Source organism: Notechis scutatus, chromosome 7 (assembly GCF_049901735.1).
Source record: "Notechis scutatus isolate UNSWTSFEM ecotype Mainland chromosome 7, rNotScu1.2, whole genome shotgun sequence".
Taxonomy (NCBI): Eukaryota; Metazoa; Chordata; class Lepidosauria; order Squamata; family Elapidae; genus Notechis; species Notechis scutatus.
Window position 1 is genome coordinate 2,311,586 of NC_142015.1, and position 22,017 is coordinate 2,333,602.

General features: G+C 42.9%; 1 protein-coding gene across 1 annotated transcript in view; it reads left to right on the plus strand.

Moving 5' to 3' along the window:
- FER1L5 (fer-1 like family member 5) overlaps window positions 1–22,017 on the plus strand; it is a 66,970-nt gene that overhangs the window by 31,521 nt on the left and 13,432 nt on the right. The window contains exons 22-37 of the mRNA XM_087969815.1: window positions 183–285; window positions 1,711–1,874; window positions 2,919–3,092; window positions 3,975–4,116; window positions 4,627–4,704; window positions 6,013–6,194; window positions 7,375–7,536; window positions 8,353–8,451; window positions 9,146–9,307; window positions 11,415–11,580; window positions 11,992–12,017; window positions 15,752–15,862; window positions 17,080–17,202; window positions 18,603–18,758; window positions 19,713–19,804; window positions 21,201–21,371. Coding sequence (XP_087825941.1) covers window positions 183–285; window positions 1,711–1,874; window positions 2,919–3,092; window positions 3,975–4,116; window positions 4,627–4,704; window positions 6,013–6,194; window positions 7,375–7,536; window positions 8,353–8,451; window positions 9,146–9,307; window positions 11,415–11,580; window positions 11,992–12,017; window positions 15,752–15,862; window positions 17,080–17,202; window positions 18,603–18,758; window positions 19,713–19,804; window positions 21,201–21,371 — 2,111 coding nt within the window. The remainder of the gene's footprint in view (window positions 1–182; window positions 286–1,710; window positions 1,875–2,918; window positions 3,093–3,974; window positions 4,117–4,626; window positions 4,705–6,012; window positions 6,195–7,374; window positions 7,537–8,352; window positions 8,452–9,145; window positions 9,308–11,414; window positions 11,581–11,991; window positions 12,018–15,751; window positions 15,863–17,079; window positions 17,203–18,602; window positions 18,759–19,712; window positions 19,805–21,200; window positions 21,372–22,017) is intronic.

Sequence of the window (22,017 nt, forward strand, 5' to 3'; positions counted from 1 at the left end):
TTTGGCCTCCACACCCCTTTTCAGACTCCCACATGCCCCATTTTCAGTTGCTGTGTACCCCATTTTTGGCCTGTTCTGGGTGGTGGGGAATCAGAAAGGTTGCAAAAGGTTGCATTTCAAATATATGCTTAGATCTTCCTTCCTCTCATTTTCTACTCTGTGTTGTCCCTTACCATTCTTAGAGTGGGGTTCCTGCTCCCCGAAAAGAAGACATCTTGTGTCCTCCTGGATGGGTCTTTGTAGAAGAATGGAAAGTGGAATTGAACCGGGCTGTGGACGATGCTGGCAAGTATTTGGCTGCAATGAGACAGATATTTCTTTGGAAAAAGCAGCCCAGATATTTAACTGAAGCAATTTAACTTGAGCTGAAAGAAAAGTACTGAGTGGAAGGGCAACCATTAGGTAGATAAATCACTGGGGATCTTTCATCAAAGTTCTGGATGGAGAATTAGCATTTTTAAAAAATCTAGTAATATATAGAAACCTTACCCAATGCATGAATATTGTCTTATAACTTCCTCTGGGTAGGGAGACAGGTTGATGATTGAATAAAAAGGAATAATGGTTCTTGAAAGGCCTGTAATATCTGCTCTGTTCAGCCCTGGAGTGGTCATTGCATGAATGTGGAGTGTTTTATCACTAATCAACAAGGATGACAGGATAGTCATTGTGACATTGGAATGCAGGTTCGGCCATCTCTGCTTGCAGGGCAGGATTATTGTACGAGAAGGAGTGAGAGAGCCTGGAGGTGGAGTCAAAAGAGGAATTAGCCTAGAGTCACTACATAGCCACCAATGGACTAAGTCCAAACCCTCCTTAATTCTGTGGTTTAGTGCCAAAATAGTGCTAACTGTTAGTTGGGTTGACTTGAGTTGAGTTGAGTTGAGTTGAGTTGAATTGAACTGAATACTTTATTTGGCCAAGTGTGAGTAGGCACAGAAGGAATTTGTCTGAAATAAATATGAATCACTTTGCCAAGCATTCAAATTTTGATCATGTGACTATGGGGATGCCGGAAGTGTGAAAAATGGTCATAAGTCATTATTGTTAGCGACATTGTAACTTTGAACCATCACTAAATGAACTATTTATTGTAAGTCAAGGACTACCTGTATAAATCTATATCTTTATCTAAATCATCTATATCTATATCTATCTATCTATCTATATCTATATATCTGTATCTGTAGCTATATCACTATATCTATCTATCTCTATCTATCTATCTATCTATCTATCTATCTATCTATCTATCTATCTATCTATCTATCTATCTAATCTATCATCTATCCCTCCCTCCCTCCCTCCCTCCATCTATCTCTCAATCAATCATAGTCCATTTTGAATACATAGCGGGGAAAAAGAGTCTTAAGAGTTGACAAGGTTGATGCTATATGACACAAAGCTATTCCAGGATCTAATTGTTCTGTTTTGGATCCTGCGAAGCCTCCTCCCAGAAGGATAAATAATAATACTGCAGCCACATGATGTGGATTAATAGGCGTTGGCCCCTAGTGTGGCTGCCATGTTACTGCTGTGCATAGGTGTGAGTCATAAACCAGCTGAATTGAAAACGACATGTCTGGTCCTGGCTTTGTCACACCTGACAGTCATAAGCGGGTCTGTAAGGGGCAGAATTTGAAGGGAAGTGTTGCAGCGTGTGCTTCCTCGTCTGCCCACGGGCCTCAGGGCACCTCTTTTCCTCCTTAGGATGGGAGTATGGCGTTGCCATCCCACCTGCTGAGTTTCCTCACTCCTGGAACACAGCTGAGAAGACCTACCACACACACCGGCGGCGACGTTGGCTCAGGAAGCGTTTCCGGAACCTCGGCAGGGAGACTCAACAAAATCAGATGGCCGCTTTTCTCCAGCTGGTACTGAATCTTTTTCTCGGGGAGTGGGTGTCAGACAGAAAGTCAGCGATGAATGAAGGGAGAGCTTTGGAAGCGGGGACATTTTACCAGGGCCGTGGAGGGAAACTAGAGCTGAGGTAGGCTGGTCCAGGGTGCGACCAAGAAGACTTCACTAGAAGCACTGGATGAGATGGTAGCCTTAGCATGAAGCTCATCTATCAAGGAGATGCTTCCATGACGTCATCGTCATAACTTATTAAATTCTATTTTATTTACATCCCGCCTTTATTATATTTACAAATATCTCAAGGCAGCCAACATATCCAACACATATTGCTGTTTTTTCCTCACAACAACCCAGGTGGAAGGTTAGACTGAAAAAGAGGGACTAGCCCAAAGTCACCCAGCTGGCTTTCATACCTAAGACGGGACTAGAACTCACAGTCTCCTGGTGATTGGACCAAAGTCACCCAGTTGGCTTTCAAGGTTAAGGTGGGACTAGAACTCACAGTTTCCTTGTGATCGGCCCGAAATCATCCAGCTAGGCTTTCAAGGTTAAGGCAGGACTAGAACTCACAGTGTCCGGGTGACTGGACCAAAGTCACCCAGCTGGCTTTCATAACTTGAACTCATGGTCTTCCATTTTCTAGCCTGGTGCCTTAAACCGCTAGACCAAAATTTCTGCTCAACTGTTGATGACTCTGGGACACTCACACGTGTTAGATCCAGTTTGGTGTAGTGGTAAAGGAGCTGGTATAGAAAGCAGGAGGTGGTTAGTTCTAATCCCACCTTAGGCATAAAAACCTGCTAGGCGACTTTGGGTCAGTCCTCCCACTGTCAATTCAACCCACCTCACAGGATTGTTGTCGTGGGGGAAAAGAAGAGGAGGAAAGAGTATGAGGTGTATTTATGGGTATTATGGATACCCATAAATAAGTAAATTGCAACTCTGATCCTTTGCCACTCTACTGTCATAACATCTCTGGGTTACCAGCTTGAGAAAGGCTAAATTCTGGCTAAAATAAGACGTCATAATTGGAAAGTTCCTCCCTGTGGTTTCTGCAGCACTTAGATATTAAAGTGAAAGAGGATGTCTGGGAATATGCACCTCTCTACGGCTGGAGATTCCACCTCCAGAGGCAACCAGATGATGTTTTTCGGCGACGTTGTTGGCGCAGGAAGCTTGCTCCGGTGGCACCCAGCCTGGTGGCACCCATTTTCTACTTGGAAGGCTCCTTGGTAAGAGAGGACAGCTGTCACGTAACCAGGGTTGTCCAGAGGGTGGGCCAAAAAGACAGCAGTGATTAAAGAGGGAAGGACTTCAATTACATGGTTGCAACCTCCATCAGTCATGCCCCTGTCGGAATCTGAATCCAAGGAGGAAGTCGGACAGCTGACAGGGAGTAGGAGTGTGGTCCCATTGGCTGTGGGGGAGGCTGGGGAAGGGCAAAGTCCGGCTGGGCAGAGGAGGGAAAAGGTAGAACAAGGGAGAGGGAGTTCAGAGGAAGACCCAGGCCCACCCTCTCTTCATCCTAGGGCACGCAGGAAGGAACGGAGAAGAGAGCAACATAGGTTGTGTGGCTTATGAGGGAGGAGAGGGCCCTGATTCCCTTCATTAGCTACAGCTGGGAAGACAGTTGATAAGAAAGGCAGGCTGCGTGTGGCAGACTGCTAGGAGCAAACGTGACTTTATCCTGTGTTGTTGTGGCTTATCTGTATTCCTGGTATCTTCCCACCTGTGTGAGTTTTGCTGTGCCTTCAAGCCTGAAATTCTTGCTTCTGCCCTGCCAAGTTAATTACTTCAGTTTGGCTTGTTTGGACTTTAAGTTACAGCTTGTGTTGCTCATGTTTTGGACTTAATTTTCTGCAGCCAAAGGCTGTTCCTGGGAGAGTTTTTCTCCAGCCAGAAGATAACCTGGACATTGGGGGCAAAGTTGGAGCTAATAAAGGGACTCTTATTGATTATCTGACTGTGTTGCCTTTGTGCCATGCCCCTTTGGGTCATCACACATCTTCATTTTTTTTTTTTTATGCTCCTGGGAATCTCCCTGCCAAAAAGAGAAGCCAAATTCAGTCTTTCGCTTTCTCAAAGTTGCATTATGACTATCTCCTTTATTTCAGGGTGTGGAGGTTGGAGACCGACAGAAAAAGAAAAAAACTGAAGCAGGAAGGAAAGATGAAAAAGAGGAGGTGGAACTAGAGCCACCTGCTTCCCAAGGTCTCTTGAAGAAGAACACTCCTCTTCTCTACTGCGTCTTCAAGGGTGAGTTCCCAGAACTGTCTTCCTCCAGTTGAGGTTCTTCAGATGGGTTTGGCCTTCACATATTAGGAAACCCAACCAGTAGGGTTAGAGAAGATTGGCTTATGCAAGGGCAGCCATGAAGGGTGTCCAATTTATCATTTGGAAAACCATCCTATTTAGTGTCGACAGCAAAATGGATGAGTTCCACTTCTATTCCTTCATCTAAATCATTTATGAAGATATTGAAGAGTACTGGGCCTGTAAAAATTCTCAGTCCTCCAGGTTATGGTTGTCCCAAAGGTACTTTTTTTCAGGAGGCAATTGGACTTTCTTGTTTTTTCCTTTGAAGACGTTTCCTTTCTCATTTCAAGAAGCTTCTTCAGCTCTGACAGGATGGGAAGGAATGGAAGGATCGATATGAGAGAAAGGATTTATAAGATGAGAAGCTAAATGTTTGATAGAGTCTCCTTTTGGGAAACTGTAATGAAGAAGCCAGAAGAAAAATTGAAAAAAAAATATTCCTCTTTTTAGGTCCAATGTATTTCCAGTTGCGCTGCTACATGTACCAAGCCAGAGACCTTCTGAGAAGCATTGTGAAAGGGACCGCAGGTGAGATGCCTCCTACACACCCAGCCAAGATAAAATTAGTTCACCCTTGCTCTCATCTCTGTCTATTGTGAACATCCCTATTCATTTACTCAGAGGCGTACAAAGGAGATAGCAAATTCTACTCCACGCATTAAGTTGACCAGTTGACTTTGAGCCAATCACCAAGAGAGGGTGAGTTGTAGTCCCGGCCTTAGCTATGTAAGCCAGGAGGCTGAATTTGGGCCAGGTCACCTTACAGGTGTTGTTGTAGGGAAAATAGGAGGAGGAAGGTGTGTTGGATACATTTGCCACCTTGACTCAAAGGTTCTTTTTTTTTTTTTTTCAGGAGATAACTGGGCTTTGCTTTTTTTCTTTGAAGACGTTTCACTTCTCATCCAAGAAGCTTCTTCAGCTCTGATTTCTTCAGCTCCATTCCCCACCATCCAGTTAAGCACTGTTGGGACAACCATGACCTGGATGACTGAGAATTGCCACAGACTTTTCACGATACAATTTGGAATTATCAACCCTTTGAATGGTGTGGGGGTAGGAATGAGTTTCTAGCAGTAGTGGGATTCAACCAGTTTGCACCACTTCAGCAGAACTGGTTGTTAACTTTCGGAGCAGTTTGGTAGACTGGTTGTTGGAAGGAATCATTAGGGCAGAGAACCGGTTGTTAAATTATTTGAACCCCACCACTGGTTTCCAGAGGAAAAAAATTGTAGACTACAGGAACCAGGAACTCAGGTGACTCTGAGGAGCCAAATAAACCTCCAAGTGGCCTCAATGACCCTCTAAAAGGATGCAAATGACCAGCTGTCTTCAAGGAGTATAAATCCTTCCATTCCCCACCATCTAGTTCAGAGCTGAAGAAGCTTCTTGGATGAGAAGCAAAACATCTTCAAAGAAAAAACAAAGTCCACGTGCCTCCTGGAAAAAAAAGGCACCTTTGGGAAAACTACAACCTGGAGGACTGAGAATTGCTACAGACTTTGCGACCTTGAGTAGTAGTAATAATAATAATAATAATAATAATAATAATAATAATAATAATAATAATAATAATAATAATAATAATAATAATACTTGGATCTGCTCACATAATCCGCCGATACATCACGCAGTCCTAAACACTTGGGAAGTGTTCGACTAGTGATTTGTGATACGAAATCCACCATGGTTATCTCGTCTGCTGTGTATACTGTCATTTTTGTGTATAATAATAATAATAATAATAATAATAATAATAATAATAATAATAATAATAATAATAATGGCAGGATATAAATTAAATAAGCAAAGTGAAGTGAGGTTTTGTATCTCTGACAGATCCTGTGGCTCATGTCTCTTTCCTTCATTTGAGCCACTGCACCCACGTTATCAGCGGCACGTTGCACCCATGCTGGGATGAGACCCTCCTCTTTGAAGACATTTTGATTTATGGAGATCCTCAAGGGACGGCTCAGGATCCCCCCATTGTGGCCGTGGAGATCTTTGACTATGATTCAGGCGTACGTAGGGGGGACATTTCAGTGGTTCACGAGAAGTTTCGAAATCTTCACCACTACACCAGAGGTGGTATTCAGCAGTAGTGGAAATTTTGATTAGTTCGGAGAACCAGCAAATACCAGCTCTGACTGGCCCCGCCCCATCTATTCTCTGCCTCCTGAGTCCCAGTTGATCGTCTGGGTCTTCTTTTGTTGCCCTGCACAGGAGAACGGAGCTGAAAAGCAGGTTAGGGGAGGAAATGGGATTTTGCAGTATCCTTCCCCTACCACGCCCATGAAGCCTGCCCACTGAGCCACACCACGCCCACCAAGCTATGCCCACAGAACCGGTAGTAAAAAATATTTGAATCTTACCACTGCACTACACCCCACTGGTTCTTGTCATTTCAAGATGTGCTTCACAGATGATACATAGACCTCTAACTCTACATAGAACATCTAACTCAGTGGTGGTATTCTACCGGTTCGGCCTGGTTCTATCAGGTCGGTAGTGCCAATGAGCAGCGGAGACCAAACTCTCCGCTGCTCTGCTGTTGGGCCCACCCACTGGAGAACCGGTTGTTAGAAGAAATTACTGGGCTAATCCTGTAAGAAAGGCTGGAAGGAAACATTCTGGTGTTGCTTACAGAAACTGCCTCTCCGTTAACCCTTATTACATTCTTGGAAGGACTAGACTTCCTGTCTCTGGAACTTCTCTGGAGGTCTTTCCCCTCCTTTGCTGGTACTTTGCTTGTGTGGAGTGACCATTCAAAGTTAAAATGGCACTGAAAGAAGTGACTTATGATCATTTTTCACACTTACAACTGTTGCAGCATCCCCACAATCTTGAAGGCCAGGCGAGGAGATGCGTGTCTCGATGTGAGTGATGTTGAGTTGACCACGCCCAGCCAGTCACATGACCACCAAGCCATGCCCACCACCTAAGCCACACCCACAGAACCGGTTGTTAAAAAATTTGAATCCCACCCCTGCACGCACCCACCAAGCCACACCCACCGAACCGGTGGTAACAATTTTTGAATCCCACAACTGATCTAACTCTACATGTGGTAGAACATCCCCGAAATGCCTTTAGCATCTGACTGATTGTTATATTATCTTACCCAGCACCCAGACACGTCTTCTTTGCTCTTGGCCACATTGTTCACAAGCTTATCTGCTTTGCCTCACTTCTTTCCGATAGGCCCGATCCAATGATTTTATGGGAAGATGCATCTGCATTCCAATGGTGTGCCTGGATCTGAATGTACGAAGTATACCCCGTCTCCAGAAGCATCCTATCACCAGAAACGAAGAGGAGAATGGTTACCTCATGGCTGCTTTTGAGCTTCTCTTGGATAGGAAGGTGAAAGAAAGAAAGAAAGAAAGAAAAAGTCACATTACATGTTTTTGAGGACTCTGGAGGTACTGTCACAAGTGCACAACACCACACTGTCAAACGGAATGATGGATCGGTCCAGAGGTGGTATTCAGCCGGTTCTCACCAGTTCTGGAGAACCAGTAGCAACGCCGCCTCTGACTGGCCTCACCCCCATCTATTCTCCGCCTCCCGAGTCCCAGCTAATCAGCTGTGTCTTCTTTGGTTGCCCTGCAAAGGAGAACGGAGCTGCAAAGCAGGTTAGTGGGGTGGGGAGGGAAGGAGGATTTTGCAGTATCCTTCCCCTGCCATGCCCACCAAGCCACGTCCACAGAACCGGTAGTAAAAAAAAATTGAATCCCACCACTGGTCCTTTTTCCTCAGCAAACCTGAGCAATTCTCTAAAAAGAGGAAATGGATGTAATCGTGAAACTGAATGATCTTTTCCAGGATTACAGGAAGCCTCCAGCCTTCCATGGAGGCCTTCTGTTGATGCATAGATAATTGGGAAGAAATATATCAAACTTTGATTTTTTCAGTATGCATGATTAGAATGACTTTGTTGTGGTGGAAATGTCTCACAATGTTTAGAAATGTAAAATAAGAGGGTGGTTTTGTTATTCTGTTTGCATTTTAATGCAATGAAAAAAAAAAAGGTCAGAAGCTACTAAATGTCTATGGAGATTCCCGGTCATCCGTGGTTGTGCCAAAGGTGCTTTTTCAAGAGGCGACTAGCGACTAAGGTAGGATCCCACTACTGCATGGTACCCAACTTCAGAAAGGTCTAACTTTTTCTTCTTCCAGGACGGATCCATGGGGAAACTTCCACCTCCTAGTTGGAAAGATGGTGTTTATACAATCCCCAAAGGAATCCGGCCCATTTTGCGGCTGATGGCTGTGGAGGTGAGCTTGCGAACCAATTCAGGTGGCTCCAGACATCTTGGTGGGCAAGAAATTTCTCCACAGGTATCTTGGGAATGGAGGGATGGTGACAGGGCCAGCAATCCAGTGATATGAGAGCCTTCAGAAAGTGGGGAAACAATGAAAGCTACTGTAGACCTACAGTATTTAACAAGACAGGGAAATTTTATTCATTCAACAAATCAACAAAATAAAAGTATATGTGTTTCTGGAATCTCTAGTGCATTTACATGAGAGAGAGTGTATATGCTAGATCTGGTTTGAGATACATCATGCACTAGCAGAAATCATCAGAAATCCCAAGACTAGGAAACAGGAAACCTCCAAGGTACCTTCCAACCATATTAGTTATATGTCCTGTATTCCAGGGATCTCCAACCTTGGGCCCTTGAAGCCTGGCGGACTTCAACTCCCAGAATTCCCCAGCCAGTTGGCTGGGGAATTCTGGGAGTCGAAGTCCGCCAAGCTTCAAGGGCCCAAGGTTGGAGACCCCTGCTGTATTTTATATCTCAGGAGAGAAACTTGGCAAAACCACTTCGATGTTGCTGCCGAGAAAGCTATATATATAGATGTGCATGAAGTTATTAAGAGCTGGCACCAACCGAGAGAGATGGAGGAGATCTTATACCCAATCGATGGAAGATTCAGCTGACAGTTTTGCCCAATCTCCCCACAGATTCTTGCCTGGGGTCTCCGAGACATGAAGAATTACAATCTGATGGTCGTGAACAATCCTAGCCTCATTATAGAGTGTGGGGGAGAATCCATTCAGACAACCACCATCAGGAACTTTCAGGAATACCCAAATTTTTCAATTAACGTCTATCTCATGAAAGTGGTGAGTTACATAAGCAAACTTTAAGAAACGGAGGGAGGAGTAAAATACAGGTAGTCCTTGGTTAACAATCACTTCTTCAGTGATCATTCGAAGTTGTGGCCGCATTGAATGAGTAATACTTACGACCGATCTTCAAAATTCTGATGGCCGCTGCACCCCATGGTCATGTGATTGCAATCCAGGCACTTGGCAAACAGCTCATACAACAATTGCAGCATCCCATAAATATCAGCGTTCCAACTAACCAACTCCAAACCAATAAACCCCAAGACAAGAATTTTCTCAAAGTTCCATTTTATTAGAGCTGTCATACTGGAACATCTGAGAAAATCCGAATCTGAGAGTTCTGGGTTTCCCCTTCCCAAAAAAGAAATCAAAGATCCATCCCCTGCACCCACCAGTCCATCACAAGGCCCAATCAAATCTTCATCTCAACTGGAGACATTCCCCCCAGTCACTCCCCTCCAGGTGCAGGGCAACATGTCCTTGACTCTCTGAGAAAGAATGTTGTTGAGTCTAAACTTCCACCTCTCTATGAAACCCCCCCTCCCCAAATTCCCAGGCACTATGTCAACTCATAAAGCATTCCTGGCTTGCTCTCAAGTTGCCATAAGAAGGAGGGGGGAAGAGCTGATGTAGCAGTTTGCTGCTATGACTAGAAGCACATTCCACGCATGCCTTTCTCCAGATTGTGTCCCAAGTTACCAAGCCCAGCCAGAGACGCATGTTTTCCACAGCCTGCGAAAGTGCTTCATTGGAGAATGTGATTTATGACACACCCTGGGAGGAGGGGGGAAACAGGGTCATAGGTGCACAGTAAATTATGTGGGGCAGAGCTGACTGCACTTGGGAAAACTGCCAACATATTGCTCCTAATAAATAATTGGATTTCTTTTGAAACTTGGCTTGAGGCTCATGCATTAATTAGGGCATCCTTCGGAACCCTGACACACTAAATGTGGCAGCCATGAAGCTTCCAAGTAAAATATAGCTTCCTAGGCTGACAATAATCATGACTGCTATTCCCAACCTTCCCTGCTGGCTTCCCACAAGCAAAGCCACTCCTGTCACTTTTTCTCCCAAGGAGACCCCACAAAATCCCAAGGATCTTGTACTCCATAGCAGGCTCACACCACAGCATCACTTCCCCAGCTGCACCCCCTTGCACAATGCTGTAGCACCCTTTTCTCAGCCCACATACCCTCCCTTGGCATCACAGCAACCCCTCCCCAGCCCACCTGCAGTTCCGTGGGACTACAGGACTTCCTACCCAGCCCACATTCACTCAGTGCAGCGTAACTTCACCTCACTCTGTAGATCTTGCCTTCTCCACAGCCCACTTGAGAATCTCCTGGGATTTCCAACTTCCAACCAGCTTCCCCAATGACTTTGTGGGAAAGCAGCAGGAAGTCACAAGATGCAGTCATGTGAAGTTCTCGCTTAACAATCCACAATTTTATCTAGTTTACATTTTTTCGTATCCCACCTTTATTGTTTTTTATCCATAGCTCAAGGTGGTGAACTTAACAATACTCCTCTCCCCTCCTCCTATTTTCTGCACAACATGCCTGTGAGGTAAGTTGGGCTGAGACAGAAGGACTTGCCCAAAATCAAGGGCGTACTGTTGGTATTGCCATCACTAAGTGATGTAGTCATGTGACATTGTGCCTGACAGTTGCATCACTTAACAAAGCCAATTCCAGTCCCCATTTCTGTTGTTCAGTGAGGTCTATCTTTAATCGGCAGTTATGAACTGAGTAATCTCAGAGGGATCACCCTCTTTCTTTATTGTACCCTATGACTATCATTAAGTGTTGTCCCTGATGATTCTTGACTCTTGACGAATGTATCTTTTCTTTTATGTACACTTGAGAAAGATTTCTTCATTCATCTCTCTATATTCTATATTCTTCTATCAAATTCATCTTCTTCTATTGGTCCTGATGATTCGACTAGCTTTTCTTTTGTACAATGAGAGCATTTGCACCAAGACAAATTCCTTGTGTGTCCAATCACACTTGGCCAATAAAGAATTCTATTCTATTCTTTTCTATTCTATTGTTAACTCTCTTGAAAAGATTCCTTTTTCTGTCTTGATCTTCTGCAGTACCTGCCTGTTGATGAAGATTATTCCCCTCCCATTGAACTGAAGGTGATCGATCACCGCGATTTTGGATATAAGCCAGTGGTGGGCCAAGCTACAGTCAGATCTCTGAGTCAATATTACTGCAATCCATTGGAAGAAAGCAAAGTCCATAACCTACCGCCCCGAGGTATGCTTTATAAACGTCTTAGTAAGTCAGTTATCAATAAGTTATTCATCAAACAATTTAGGATAATATGATAGCACGAAATAGTCACAAGTATGCCGCAGACTGGGCATAGAGTCTTAATCCTTTCCATGTTAACCATTTTTTAAAAATTTGGGCATCATTACTCAGATGAGGTCCTAAAGCTGAATTGGCCCAGTCAGCTCAGTTTTTGGCGGGGCTTGTGGTCTATCTACAGCTAAGGTTAGAAGAAGCCAGTTGAGGTTGCTAGAAGTTTCACAAAAGCCCTTTTAAACCTTCTGAAGAGATAAGAAGAAGAGATAACTCATTGAACTATATCTGCTAAAAAGGGTGAATTCTGTTCCTGTTCAAATGTTTATGAATTTTTTCAATGTGTCTTTCCCTCCCTAACAGTCACTAAAAAGGTGAAGACGAAAAAGGTAAGTATCCCTATTGTTTGGTGTCACGATCATCATTTTGTTTCTTTTCTTCTTTGTGATGGGACCTGTTGTTTAGCAGAGAGAGAGGGAGGGAGGGAGGGAGAGGGAGGAGGGAGAGAAGAAGAGATAGAGAGATAGATAGATAGATAGATAGATAGATAGATAGATAGATAGATAGATAGATAGATGGATGGATGGAAGAATGGATGGATGGATGGATGGATGGAAGATGGATAGAATGGATGGATGGATGGATAGATGGATAGATAGATAGATAGATAGATAGATGGATAGATAGAGAAAGAGAGAAAGATAGATTAGAAAGATAGATAGATGGATGGATGGATGGATAGATAGATAGATAGATAGACAGACAGACAGAGATTTTCCTAATAGCAGAGCTTGGAAAAGACTTCTGCTTTATGACTTTGGCAAAATTCCTGCTTAAGCTAGAGAATAACATACACACAATTTTTATTGTGATCAATAAATCCATGCACAGTGAGCTATAGATTAGACACTTCTGATCTGGCCCATTGAAACAGAATAACATAGAATAACAGGAATGGAACGGACTTTGGAGACCTTCTGGTCCAAACCTCTGCTCAAGCAAGAGACCGTATCCCATCCTGGACAAATGGTTGTCCAACCTCTTCTTGAACATCTCCAGTGAAGGAGCACTTACAACTTCTGGAGGGAAGCTGTTCCACCAACCAACCATTTAATCCAGGCTTTGCTGGGAAAACAAGCATATATATGGGATTCAGCGAGATCCAGATTTAGAGCTACAGTAGAGTGGAAAAAATACTCCGGAGAGGGGGGAAACTCACCACATTTATCAGCAACCTCTTAAAGACCTGCTTCCTGGGTAGCCCCACTACCCAAAATAAATATAAGAGATAAGGAACAGCTCAATAGGATATCACAAGGTCATCGTCCTATTCTTGCACCTTTGCATCTTTAATATTTTCTTAATTTTTGTGGTGGTTCCAACTCCTTTCTGGCCAGGGGAGTCAATTTGTGGTTATGGGAGAAGAGAGATCCGTCCTTGGACATTCCACAATGGTCTTGATTCTCTTCCTCATTGGGTTAAACATCTATGTGAGACCGCTTGAGGAGGCCATCCCTCAGCTCAAGAGAGATTGTCATCTATATGTTAATGATAGTCAGCTGTGTATCTACAGACCATGTAGAGATGCTGTCATGCCCCCATCTGCCTTGCTGGAATTATTGGACTCATTATTTTGCCTTGCTGGAGTCATTGATTGCAGTCATTCTGCTTCCAGCATTTGGACTGGAGTATCTGCAGCCAGAGGCTGTTGTAGGTTCGTGGGAGAGCTTTTCTCCAGGCTGGAGAGTAACCGGGATGTAAGGGGCAAAGTTGGAGCAAATAAAGGGAGTCATACCTATTTTCTGGCTGTGTTGCCACACCCCAGGTCATCACAGATGCAGAGAATAGAATTCTTTATTGGCCAAGTGTGATTGAACACGGAAGGAATTTGTCTTCGGTGCATAAGCTCTCAGCATACATAAAGATATAAGTGATAAATCATTATCATAGTCATCATAATACATTCATCGTGAATCATAAAGTACAACACTCAGTGATAATCAATAGGGTATTAAATGAGCAGTCAACGTAAATCATACTAGGGAACTAAATAAAACAATATAAATCACAAAGATACAAGCAACAAAGTTATAGCCATAAGTAGAAAAAGGTGATAGGTAATAGGAAGGATGAGAAGAATAGCAATACAGTCTTAGTAAATAGTTTGATAGTGTTCTAATTCAATATCTGGTGGAAATCAGGTATGGGGTGGATGGAAACATGTTCTAAGTCCATCCAGGCACAATGGAGCTGCTGTTCCTGCAACGTTCTTCCAAGCAACTCCAGGTTTGAGTTGAGCTACTACTAGAAGAGCAGGTGTACAATCAAGGAAGGTTAGTGGTCCTAGACTCAAGAGTCCTGCTTAGCTATCATAGCCAGGTATATAGAAGATGATCTGGATGGAAAAAGCTCTGTTGCCTTGGCTACTGCACCAGTTGTAGCCTTTTCTGAAACAGGGTACTACTGCTGTCACTCATGTATTTGATACCTATCTTTATTACCTATCAGTTGGATTGCTGTCATTCACTTTGCATGGAGCTGCCCTTGCAGGCTATCTGGAAGCTTCATGTGGTGTGGAACATAGCTATCCCCAATGAGCCAGAACTGGTGTGGCATGACAATATTGCACAACCTGAATTTGTTGTTAATTCAAAGTTCTGGTTATCAGCTACAAAACTCTATATGGCTGTTTTTCAATCTTGGCAACTTTAAGATAGATGGATTTCAACTCCCTGAATTTCCCAGCTGCCATGCTAAGAATGCATGCTAAGATTATAGTAAATGACCAGGCATTTACTATTTACTCCCCCACAAGTTTTGAATCCCAGAATCCTCTCGGAGAGAATCCTCTAGTAGAAGGTACAGCATTATGACTAATCAGTTGATGGGATTTTCTGAAAAGATTAACAGATTAAACAGAATTTGTTCCAATAATCACAATTAAGGTTAATTCTGCTGCTTCTTACAGAGATTGACCAGCTTCAAATTATGGTCTTGGAGGAAAGCGAAAGAAAAGAAGGTAAATCAGGATCAAGATTTCGTTTTGATGTGGCTGGATTTTTGTGAGACAAAATGCCTTTGTAGATCTTCCCAAATGTGAGCCCTGGATTATTTTTTTTCCACCCAACCATTTCCTTAGAGATATTTTGCTACCTGAGAGAGAAAGGCCAAGGGTGATCACCCCAAATCAAGAGGGGAAGTCAAGGGTTTCCTGTGTTAAGATTGTACTTGAGGTAGGAAACCCTTATCAGTACATTGCTTTCCATGGGAGGGCTCCAGACCTGGCAACTTTAAGGCTTGTGGACTTCAATTCCTAGAATTCTGCTGGCTGAGGAATTCTGGGAGTTGAAGTCCATAAGTCTTAAAATTGTCAAGTTTGGAGACCCTGTGCTATGGCAAAATACATACATACCATCCATCCATCCATCCATCTTATCATCTTTAACCAGGGGTGGGCTTCAAATTTTTTAGAAAGAGGCTCTCTGCCCTAATGACTGGCTGGGTAGTCATGGCTGGGTGATCATGTGACTGGGTGAGTGTGGCCAACTCAACATTGCTTCTTTGTCTTAATTACTTAAAAAAAAAGATAAATACCAAAAAGTTGTTTATTATTTCATGCATTTAATTTAATACTTAAATAAAAGACTGGGTGAAGTCAGGCTTACTAGCAGTGACTGTGAGAGGGATCTTGGAGTCTTAGTGGAGTTTCTTGTGAGTTACGTGATTCTTATTATTTGGGAAATAATCCCCTTGGAGGCTAGGGGCTATGTTATCTGGTTTTCTCAATGGCTCTCCCTTGCAAGCGCCGAGTGGATTGTTTATCTAGCTTGCAACACTTTTATGAGGTGTGAAATGCTCTTGGCTGAACGCCCAGTTCAATGAAGCCTATTAAGAGCTTTCCCTTGCTGCTTGTCTTTCGGAGGTTATTGGAAGCTCTCTGAGCCCCACAGTCTTAGCGAGGGACTCTCTGTTATGCGGTGCTAGGGATTCGAACCGCCAATTTCCCAACCTTTCTGATCGACAAGCTCAGCACCTTAGCCACTGAGCCACTGCATCCCATGTTGGAGAACATGGAGAGGGACATACCCAAGCTTCTTTCTTTCCTTTTGGACAGACCGAGGAGGAGGAGGAGGAAGAAGAAGAAGAAATTGATTGGTGGAGCAAGTACTATGCCACAATGGGAGATTTGTCAAAGAGCGGACACTACCTGGAAAAGGGCTATGATAGCATAAAGGTGTGCTTTTAAAGGAAATATCATAAGAATACGGCACAGGGCAACAATTGTCACAAGAAATACCAGCTCCCAAGTTTCCCTAGAGACATCCGGTGATTCCTGTTTTTCACTTCATCAAATATCCACCAAAGGGATCTCCAGTTTTCTCTGAAGCTTGGGGCTGGTCTCCATATCCAATGTGTCAATGTTCCCAGTGGTGGGATTCAAAGAATTTAACAAACGGTTCTCTGCCCTAATGATTTATTTCAACAACCAGTTCACCAAACTCCTCAGAAGGTTAACAACCGGTTGTCCCAAACTGGTGCAAACTGGCTGAATCCCACCACTGAGCGTTCCAACTGCAAATCAATAAACTCGAAGACAAACAGTTTCTCAACGTTCCATTTTATCAGAGTTGTCATATTGGCATATCTGGGGAAAACCTGAATCTGAGGGTTCCAGGTTTTCCCCTTTCCAAAAGAGAATTCAAAGATCCATCCTCTGCACCCACCAGTCCATCACATGGCCCAATCAAATCTTCATCCCAAATGGAGACATTCCCCCCAGTCACTCCCCTCCAGGTGCAGGGCAACATGTCCTTGACTCTCTGAGAAAGAGTGTTGTTGAGTCTAATCTTCCACCTCTCTATGAAATCCCCCCTCCCAAATTCCCAGGCAGCCTCGAAGCTTCCAAGTAAAATATGGATTCCAAGGCTGACACAATGAAGTTGAATATTGTAAGTCATCTTTTGCAATGGAAGAGGCAATGCTGGCTGAGGAATTGTGGGAGGGTTTTTCAAAGTATGTTCAGCTATTAAAGTAAGAATATTCAAACATCCAGCCAACACATCATGCAGTGTGGTAACTATAATCACTTACAATGAGGCCTGAATGCTTACCAATTTTGCAAATCAACAAATGTATAAAATGTTTGGACCATTTGTAGTTAGTTAGTACAGAAGTGGACGGATGCTTAGACTAGAGAATATAGATCACAGAAACATATGTAGAGAGAGTAAAGAATATCCCAATTGATATTTTTAATCTACAATAATTACATCTACAATATAGTAGATGTAACAATACAAATAGAGGTATTACATTTGCAGTGTTGTAGATTTAATAATGTACAATAATATAAGAATACATAGACTAGAGAATAAAAATCACACAAACATACATAGAGAAACTAAAGAACATTCCAATTGATTTTTTTTTTTTTAAATAACTTGCTCCCAGATCTACAACTGCGAGCTGGAAGAAGTTCCTGAATTCCACGGTCTCCAGGATTTCTGTCAGACCTTTCAACTGTACCGAGGAAAAGTCCAAGATGATGACCCTGTGGTGGGGGGAGAATTTAAGGTGAAGATATGAGCCCAACTCCCCTCTCTGGCAAAACACCTGAGGAAATTTACCCAGAAAATCTGGATTTCTGTCCTTCGTGACCTCTCTACTTCTCAACTGAAATCTTTATTAGGTCATAGACCGGCATGTAGAATACAGAAATCACATTAATTAAACTAAAATACAAAAGACTCAGAATAAGAGGGCTGGAAGGGACCTGGGAGGTCTTCTAGTCCAACCCCCTGCTCAAACAGGAGACCCTAGACCATTTCAGACAAGTGACTGTCCAGTCTCTTCTTAAAAACCTCCAGTGATGGAGCACCCACGATTTCTGGTGGCAAGTTGTTCCACTGGTTAATTGTCCTCACTGTTAGGAAGTTTCTCCTTAATTCCAAGTTGCTTCTCTCCTTGATGAGTTTCCATCCATTATTTCTTCCCTTGCCTTCTGATGCTTTGGAGAAGGCAAGCTGTTTCACTGGAACATGAAGGAAACAGAGAGAGAGAGAGAGAGAGAGGGAGGGAGGGAGGGAGGGAGGGAGGGAGGGAGGGAGAGAGAGAGAGATGATAGATAGATAGATAGATAGATAGATAGATAGATAGATAGATAGATAGATAGATAGATAGATAGATAGATAGATAGATAGATAGATAGATAGATAGATAGATAGATAGATAGGGAGAGAGAGAGAGAGAGAGAGAGAGAGAGAAATGACAGACAGATGATAGAGATAGAAGATAGATAGATAGATAGATAGATAGATAGATAGATAGATAGATAGATAGATAGATAGATAGATAGATGATAAATAGCAATGATAAAAGTGATAGATAGATAGATAGGTAGGTAGATAGATGGGAGACAGACAGAAACAGAGACAGGAAGGAAGGAAGGAAGGAAGGAAGGAAGGAAGGAAGGAAGGAAGGAAGGAAGGAAGGAAGGAAGGAAGGAAGGAAGGAAGGAAGGAAGATTCTAAAATATCTAAGAAGGGTTAGAATCAAACCTACACCATAAAGTGTGAGGTTCTGAGGAGTACTTGCCTGTAGACAGAGCGATGGAGCCAAATGGATCTGATAGTAGCATTTTAAGGTAAAACAAATCAGAACGACCAGGTTATTTAAATGAAAACTGGAAATAATAATAACTCCTGGTGTGCTCCTGCATAGAGAAGACAATAGAGAAGAACATGTTCCAATGAACTGCTGCTAGTGACTTATCAAGGGCTTTTCATTGTTACGTTGATGTGTCCAAATCTCCCAATTCATTAATAGTCCATGGGAAGCAAAATTCCAGCAGCGTTGAGTCAGGGGAACAATATCATTTGCTCATTTTCTCAAAAATCGCAGAATTTGTCTCGGGGAAAGAAAACCAGCAGTGGTCCTCCTTGAAGCCTCCACTGACCCCCTGCTTTGTTCTACAGGGGCTTTTCCGGATCTATCCTTTGCCAGAAGACCCCAGAATTCTACCTCCACCACGTCAGTTCCAAGAGCTTCCTGCCAATGTCTCCCAGGACTGTCTGGTTCGCGTTTATATTATCCGAGCTTTTAATCTCCAGCCAAAAGACGTCAACGGATTGGTAAGTTCAAGTACCTCCTCAGCCGTGAGAGCCGGCAAGGTGATTTGGGGCCAACCGTCAATAAAAAGAGCTCAGTGGTTTGCAAAGTGTGTGGAGCGAAGGCACTCTGCGAGACCGCTTGCACGGAAGGAGTCTCGCCTCATTAAACAAACGAGAGCAGAGCTGCTTTCGTTAAAATGAAGCGGCAGATACAAACACTGACAACAACCGTCCATTCCCTTCTACTCCGTGTGGCTTGATTCACAAACCTTGCAACCTCCATTTTGAACCTTGGGGGGGGGGGGCGCTACCGGTTCAGGCGAACTAGTAGCTAATGTGATCATTTTTAATGACTGGTTCGGCAAACCGGCAAATCCAACCCCTGGCTGGCTCCACCAACCCTGCCCTGCCCTGCCCAGGAGTCTCCACATTTTTGGATGCCAGGTAAGTACAGGGCCTGTGTAGAGGCTCGGGGAAGCTGAAAAATGGGCGTCCGGAGCCTGGGGAGGCCATTTTCACCCTCCCGGAGGCTCAAGAAAAGTTTCCGGAGCCCAGGGAAGGCAAAAAAGGCCCCCCTGCTGTGGTGCAGGAGGCTGAGTAGGCCATGCCCACCCAGCAACCTGGCAGAGAACCAGTTGCTAAAAATTTTGAAGCCCACCCCTGTTTTGAACTGGCACCTTTTGATATGGCCCAAGGGCTAATCAATAAAGACTTATTATATTATATTATTATTAACTGGCACCAACTGACGAATTTCCTAAAAGCTCTGACTCCCAGAGTCTGCCTGGCTACTCTTGTAAGTCAAACTTGCCAAATTTTGGCGAGGAACCTGTCTCTATACTGCAAGGGTCGTATGTTCGTGAGTCTCGTTTAGGAAAGAGAACGAAACCATGTCTTTGTGTCTTTGTGTGTGCTGGGCCTGGGATGGGATGTGGAGAACAGAAGGTGGAGCTTTTGTTTTGCATCTCTTTACAGTGTGACCCCTACATCAAGATCAAGCTAGGGAAAGAAAGGATGGCTGATCGAGAAGAATATATACCCAACACCCTGGATCCTGTGTTTGGAAGGTCAGTCTAGCAAATGGATTCTGATTGCTTTGTTGCACTGCTGACCAGCATTCAAGCGATGTGTGTAACCATAGATTGGGACTGCAGAAAACACTCTCCCATAAGGAGCAGATGACCATGTTCCTCTCAAACCTGGTTAACTAATTTGTGGTGATAGATGGATGGATGGATGGATGGATGGATGGATGGATGGATAGATAGATAGATAGATAGATAGATAGATAGATAGATAGATAGATAGATGATAGATAGATGATAGATAGATAGATAGATAGATAGATAGATAGATAGATAGACAGATGATAAAGAGATAGAGAGAAAGAGAGAGAGAGAGACAGACGATAAAAACTAATACAAACTAAAAATAAAAGAATAAGAAGAAAATATAAAGTACATAAAAAGAGAAATAGAAAATAAAAAATTAGATAAGAGATGAGGTATGGGAAGATGAGATCATTTCTTGCACCTTAAGAGAAGGTGATAAGTTACTAAAATTGTTTAGACTTGTGATGTGAGAAATCATTTCTTTATATATTTCCATTTTTTTCTTCTATTTTTCTTCTGAATATTCTTCACCTTTCCATAATCCATCTCTTATCTATAAATAAATTATAAATCCTTGTTTTTTGTAGTCTTGATATTAGCAATGGTCTATGAAGAGTTATCAGAGATAACGGCATATCTATTTTGGCTTGATCTTTCAGTTGATGTCATAGAACTTGATTTCTTTTCTTTTCTTTTTTTTCTTTGTCCCCTCTCACACAATTCTTTAAAGCTTTTATAAGATTTTGATAAATCCAATACAGGAAAATTATCTAGGTCACTCTGTTAGCTTGTTATTTTTATATTCTTTTTAATGATGAAGACTTCAGTGGTTTATTTTGTACATCCAGTGCAACCTCTCTTTTTTTCATATTCTTGTAGCTTATAATCCATTTTAAGATCAGGCCTGTTAGATATTTCTCATTCCTCTTCCATAATGCCTTTTAAACAGAGTCTATCTATAGGGGCAGATAGGATTAAAACTAACTTCTGGATCCATTGTTCAAAATATCCTTTCAATATGTCTAATGTTGAAATATTGATCTTCCTTCATAATTGTAAGCAAAGTGTCATTCTGTTTTAATTGTTAAAAATGAAAATTATTTTTTTACAAAGGCTTACCTGTACGAGAGTCCTAAGTTTCTGCTTTCATGGACAAAGCATTCAAAGGTCTGGTCCAGCCTTCTCTAACCAGGCAACATTTAAGACTGTTGGGGTCATAGCTCCCAAAATTCCTAGGAGTCTACTCTTGCAATGAATTCTGCGAGTGAAGATACCAGAATGGATAGGAGTGGGGAACTTATATCTTCTTCTTCTCCTTCTTCGTCTTTTTTTTTTTGGGTGGTCTCTCAAGAACGTATGAACTCACATGCACCATCCCATTAGAAAAGGACCTGAAGATCTCATTATTTGATTTTGACCTCTTTTCACCTGATGACATTGTTGGGGACACCACCATAGACTTGGAGAACCGACTCATGTCTCATTATGGGGCCAACTGTGGGCTGCCACAGACTTACTGTGTGTAAGTATACGCGTGAGTAATCCCATCTTTCTCCTCCTAGCAGCTTCCAGATGTTTGGAGGAGTCATCTCCCAGAAATACCCAGGAACTGGGCATGTCTAGTCTAGTGCAGAGAAGGACCAGGGGAGACAGGATAGCAGAGTTCCAATATCTCAGGGGCTGCCCCAAAGAAGAGGGAGTCAAGCTATTCTCCAAAGCACCTGAAGGCAGGACAAGAAGCAATGGGTGAAAACTAATCAAGGATAAAAGCAACCTAGAACTAAGGAGAAATTTCCTGACTGTAGAACAATTAACCAGTGGAACAACTTGTCTCCAGATGTTGTGAATGCTCCAACCCTGGAAGTTTTTAAGAGGATGTTGGATAACCATTTGTCTGAAGTTGTGTAGGCAGGGGGTTGGACTAGAAGACCTCCAATGTCCCTTCCAAATTTGTTATTCTATTATATTCAAATTCCCAGGAACATCTTCCTAGCTTTAGAAGTTCAGGTTATTTTCATCTACCAAATGCAGGAACTGGAAATGTCTAGTCTCCATAAAAAGAAGTGACATGATGGCAATAATCCAGTATTTGAGGGGCTGCCACAGAGATGAGGGGGTCAACCGATTCTCCAGAACACCTGAGGGAGAGAGAAGTTGTTACAGATAGA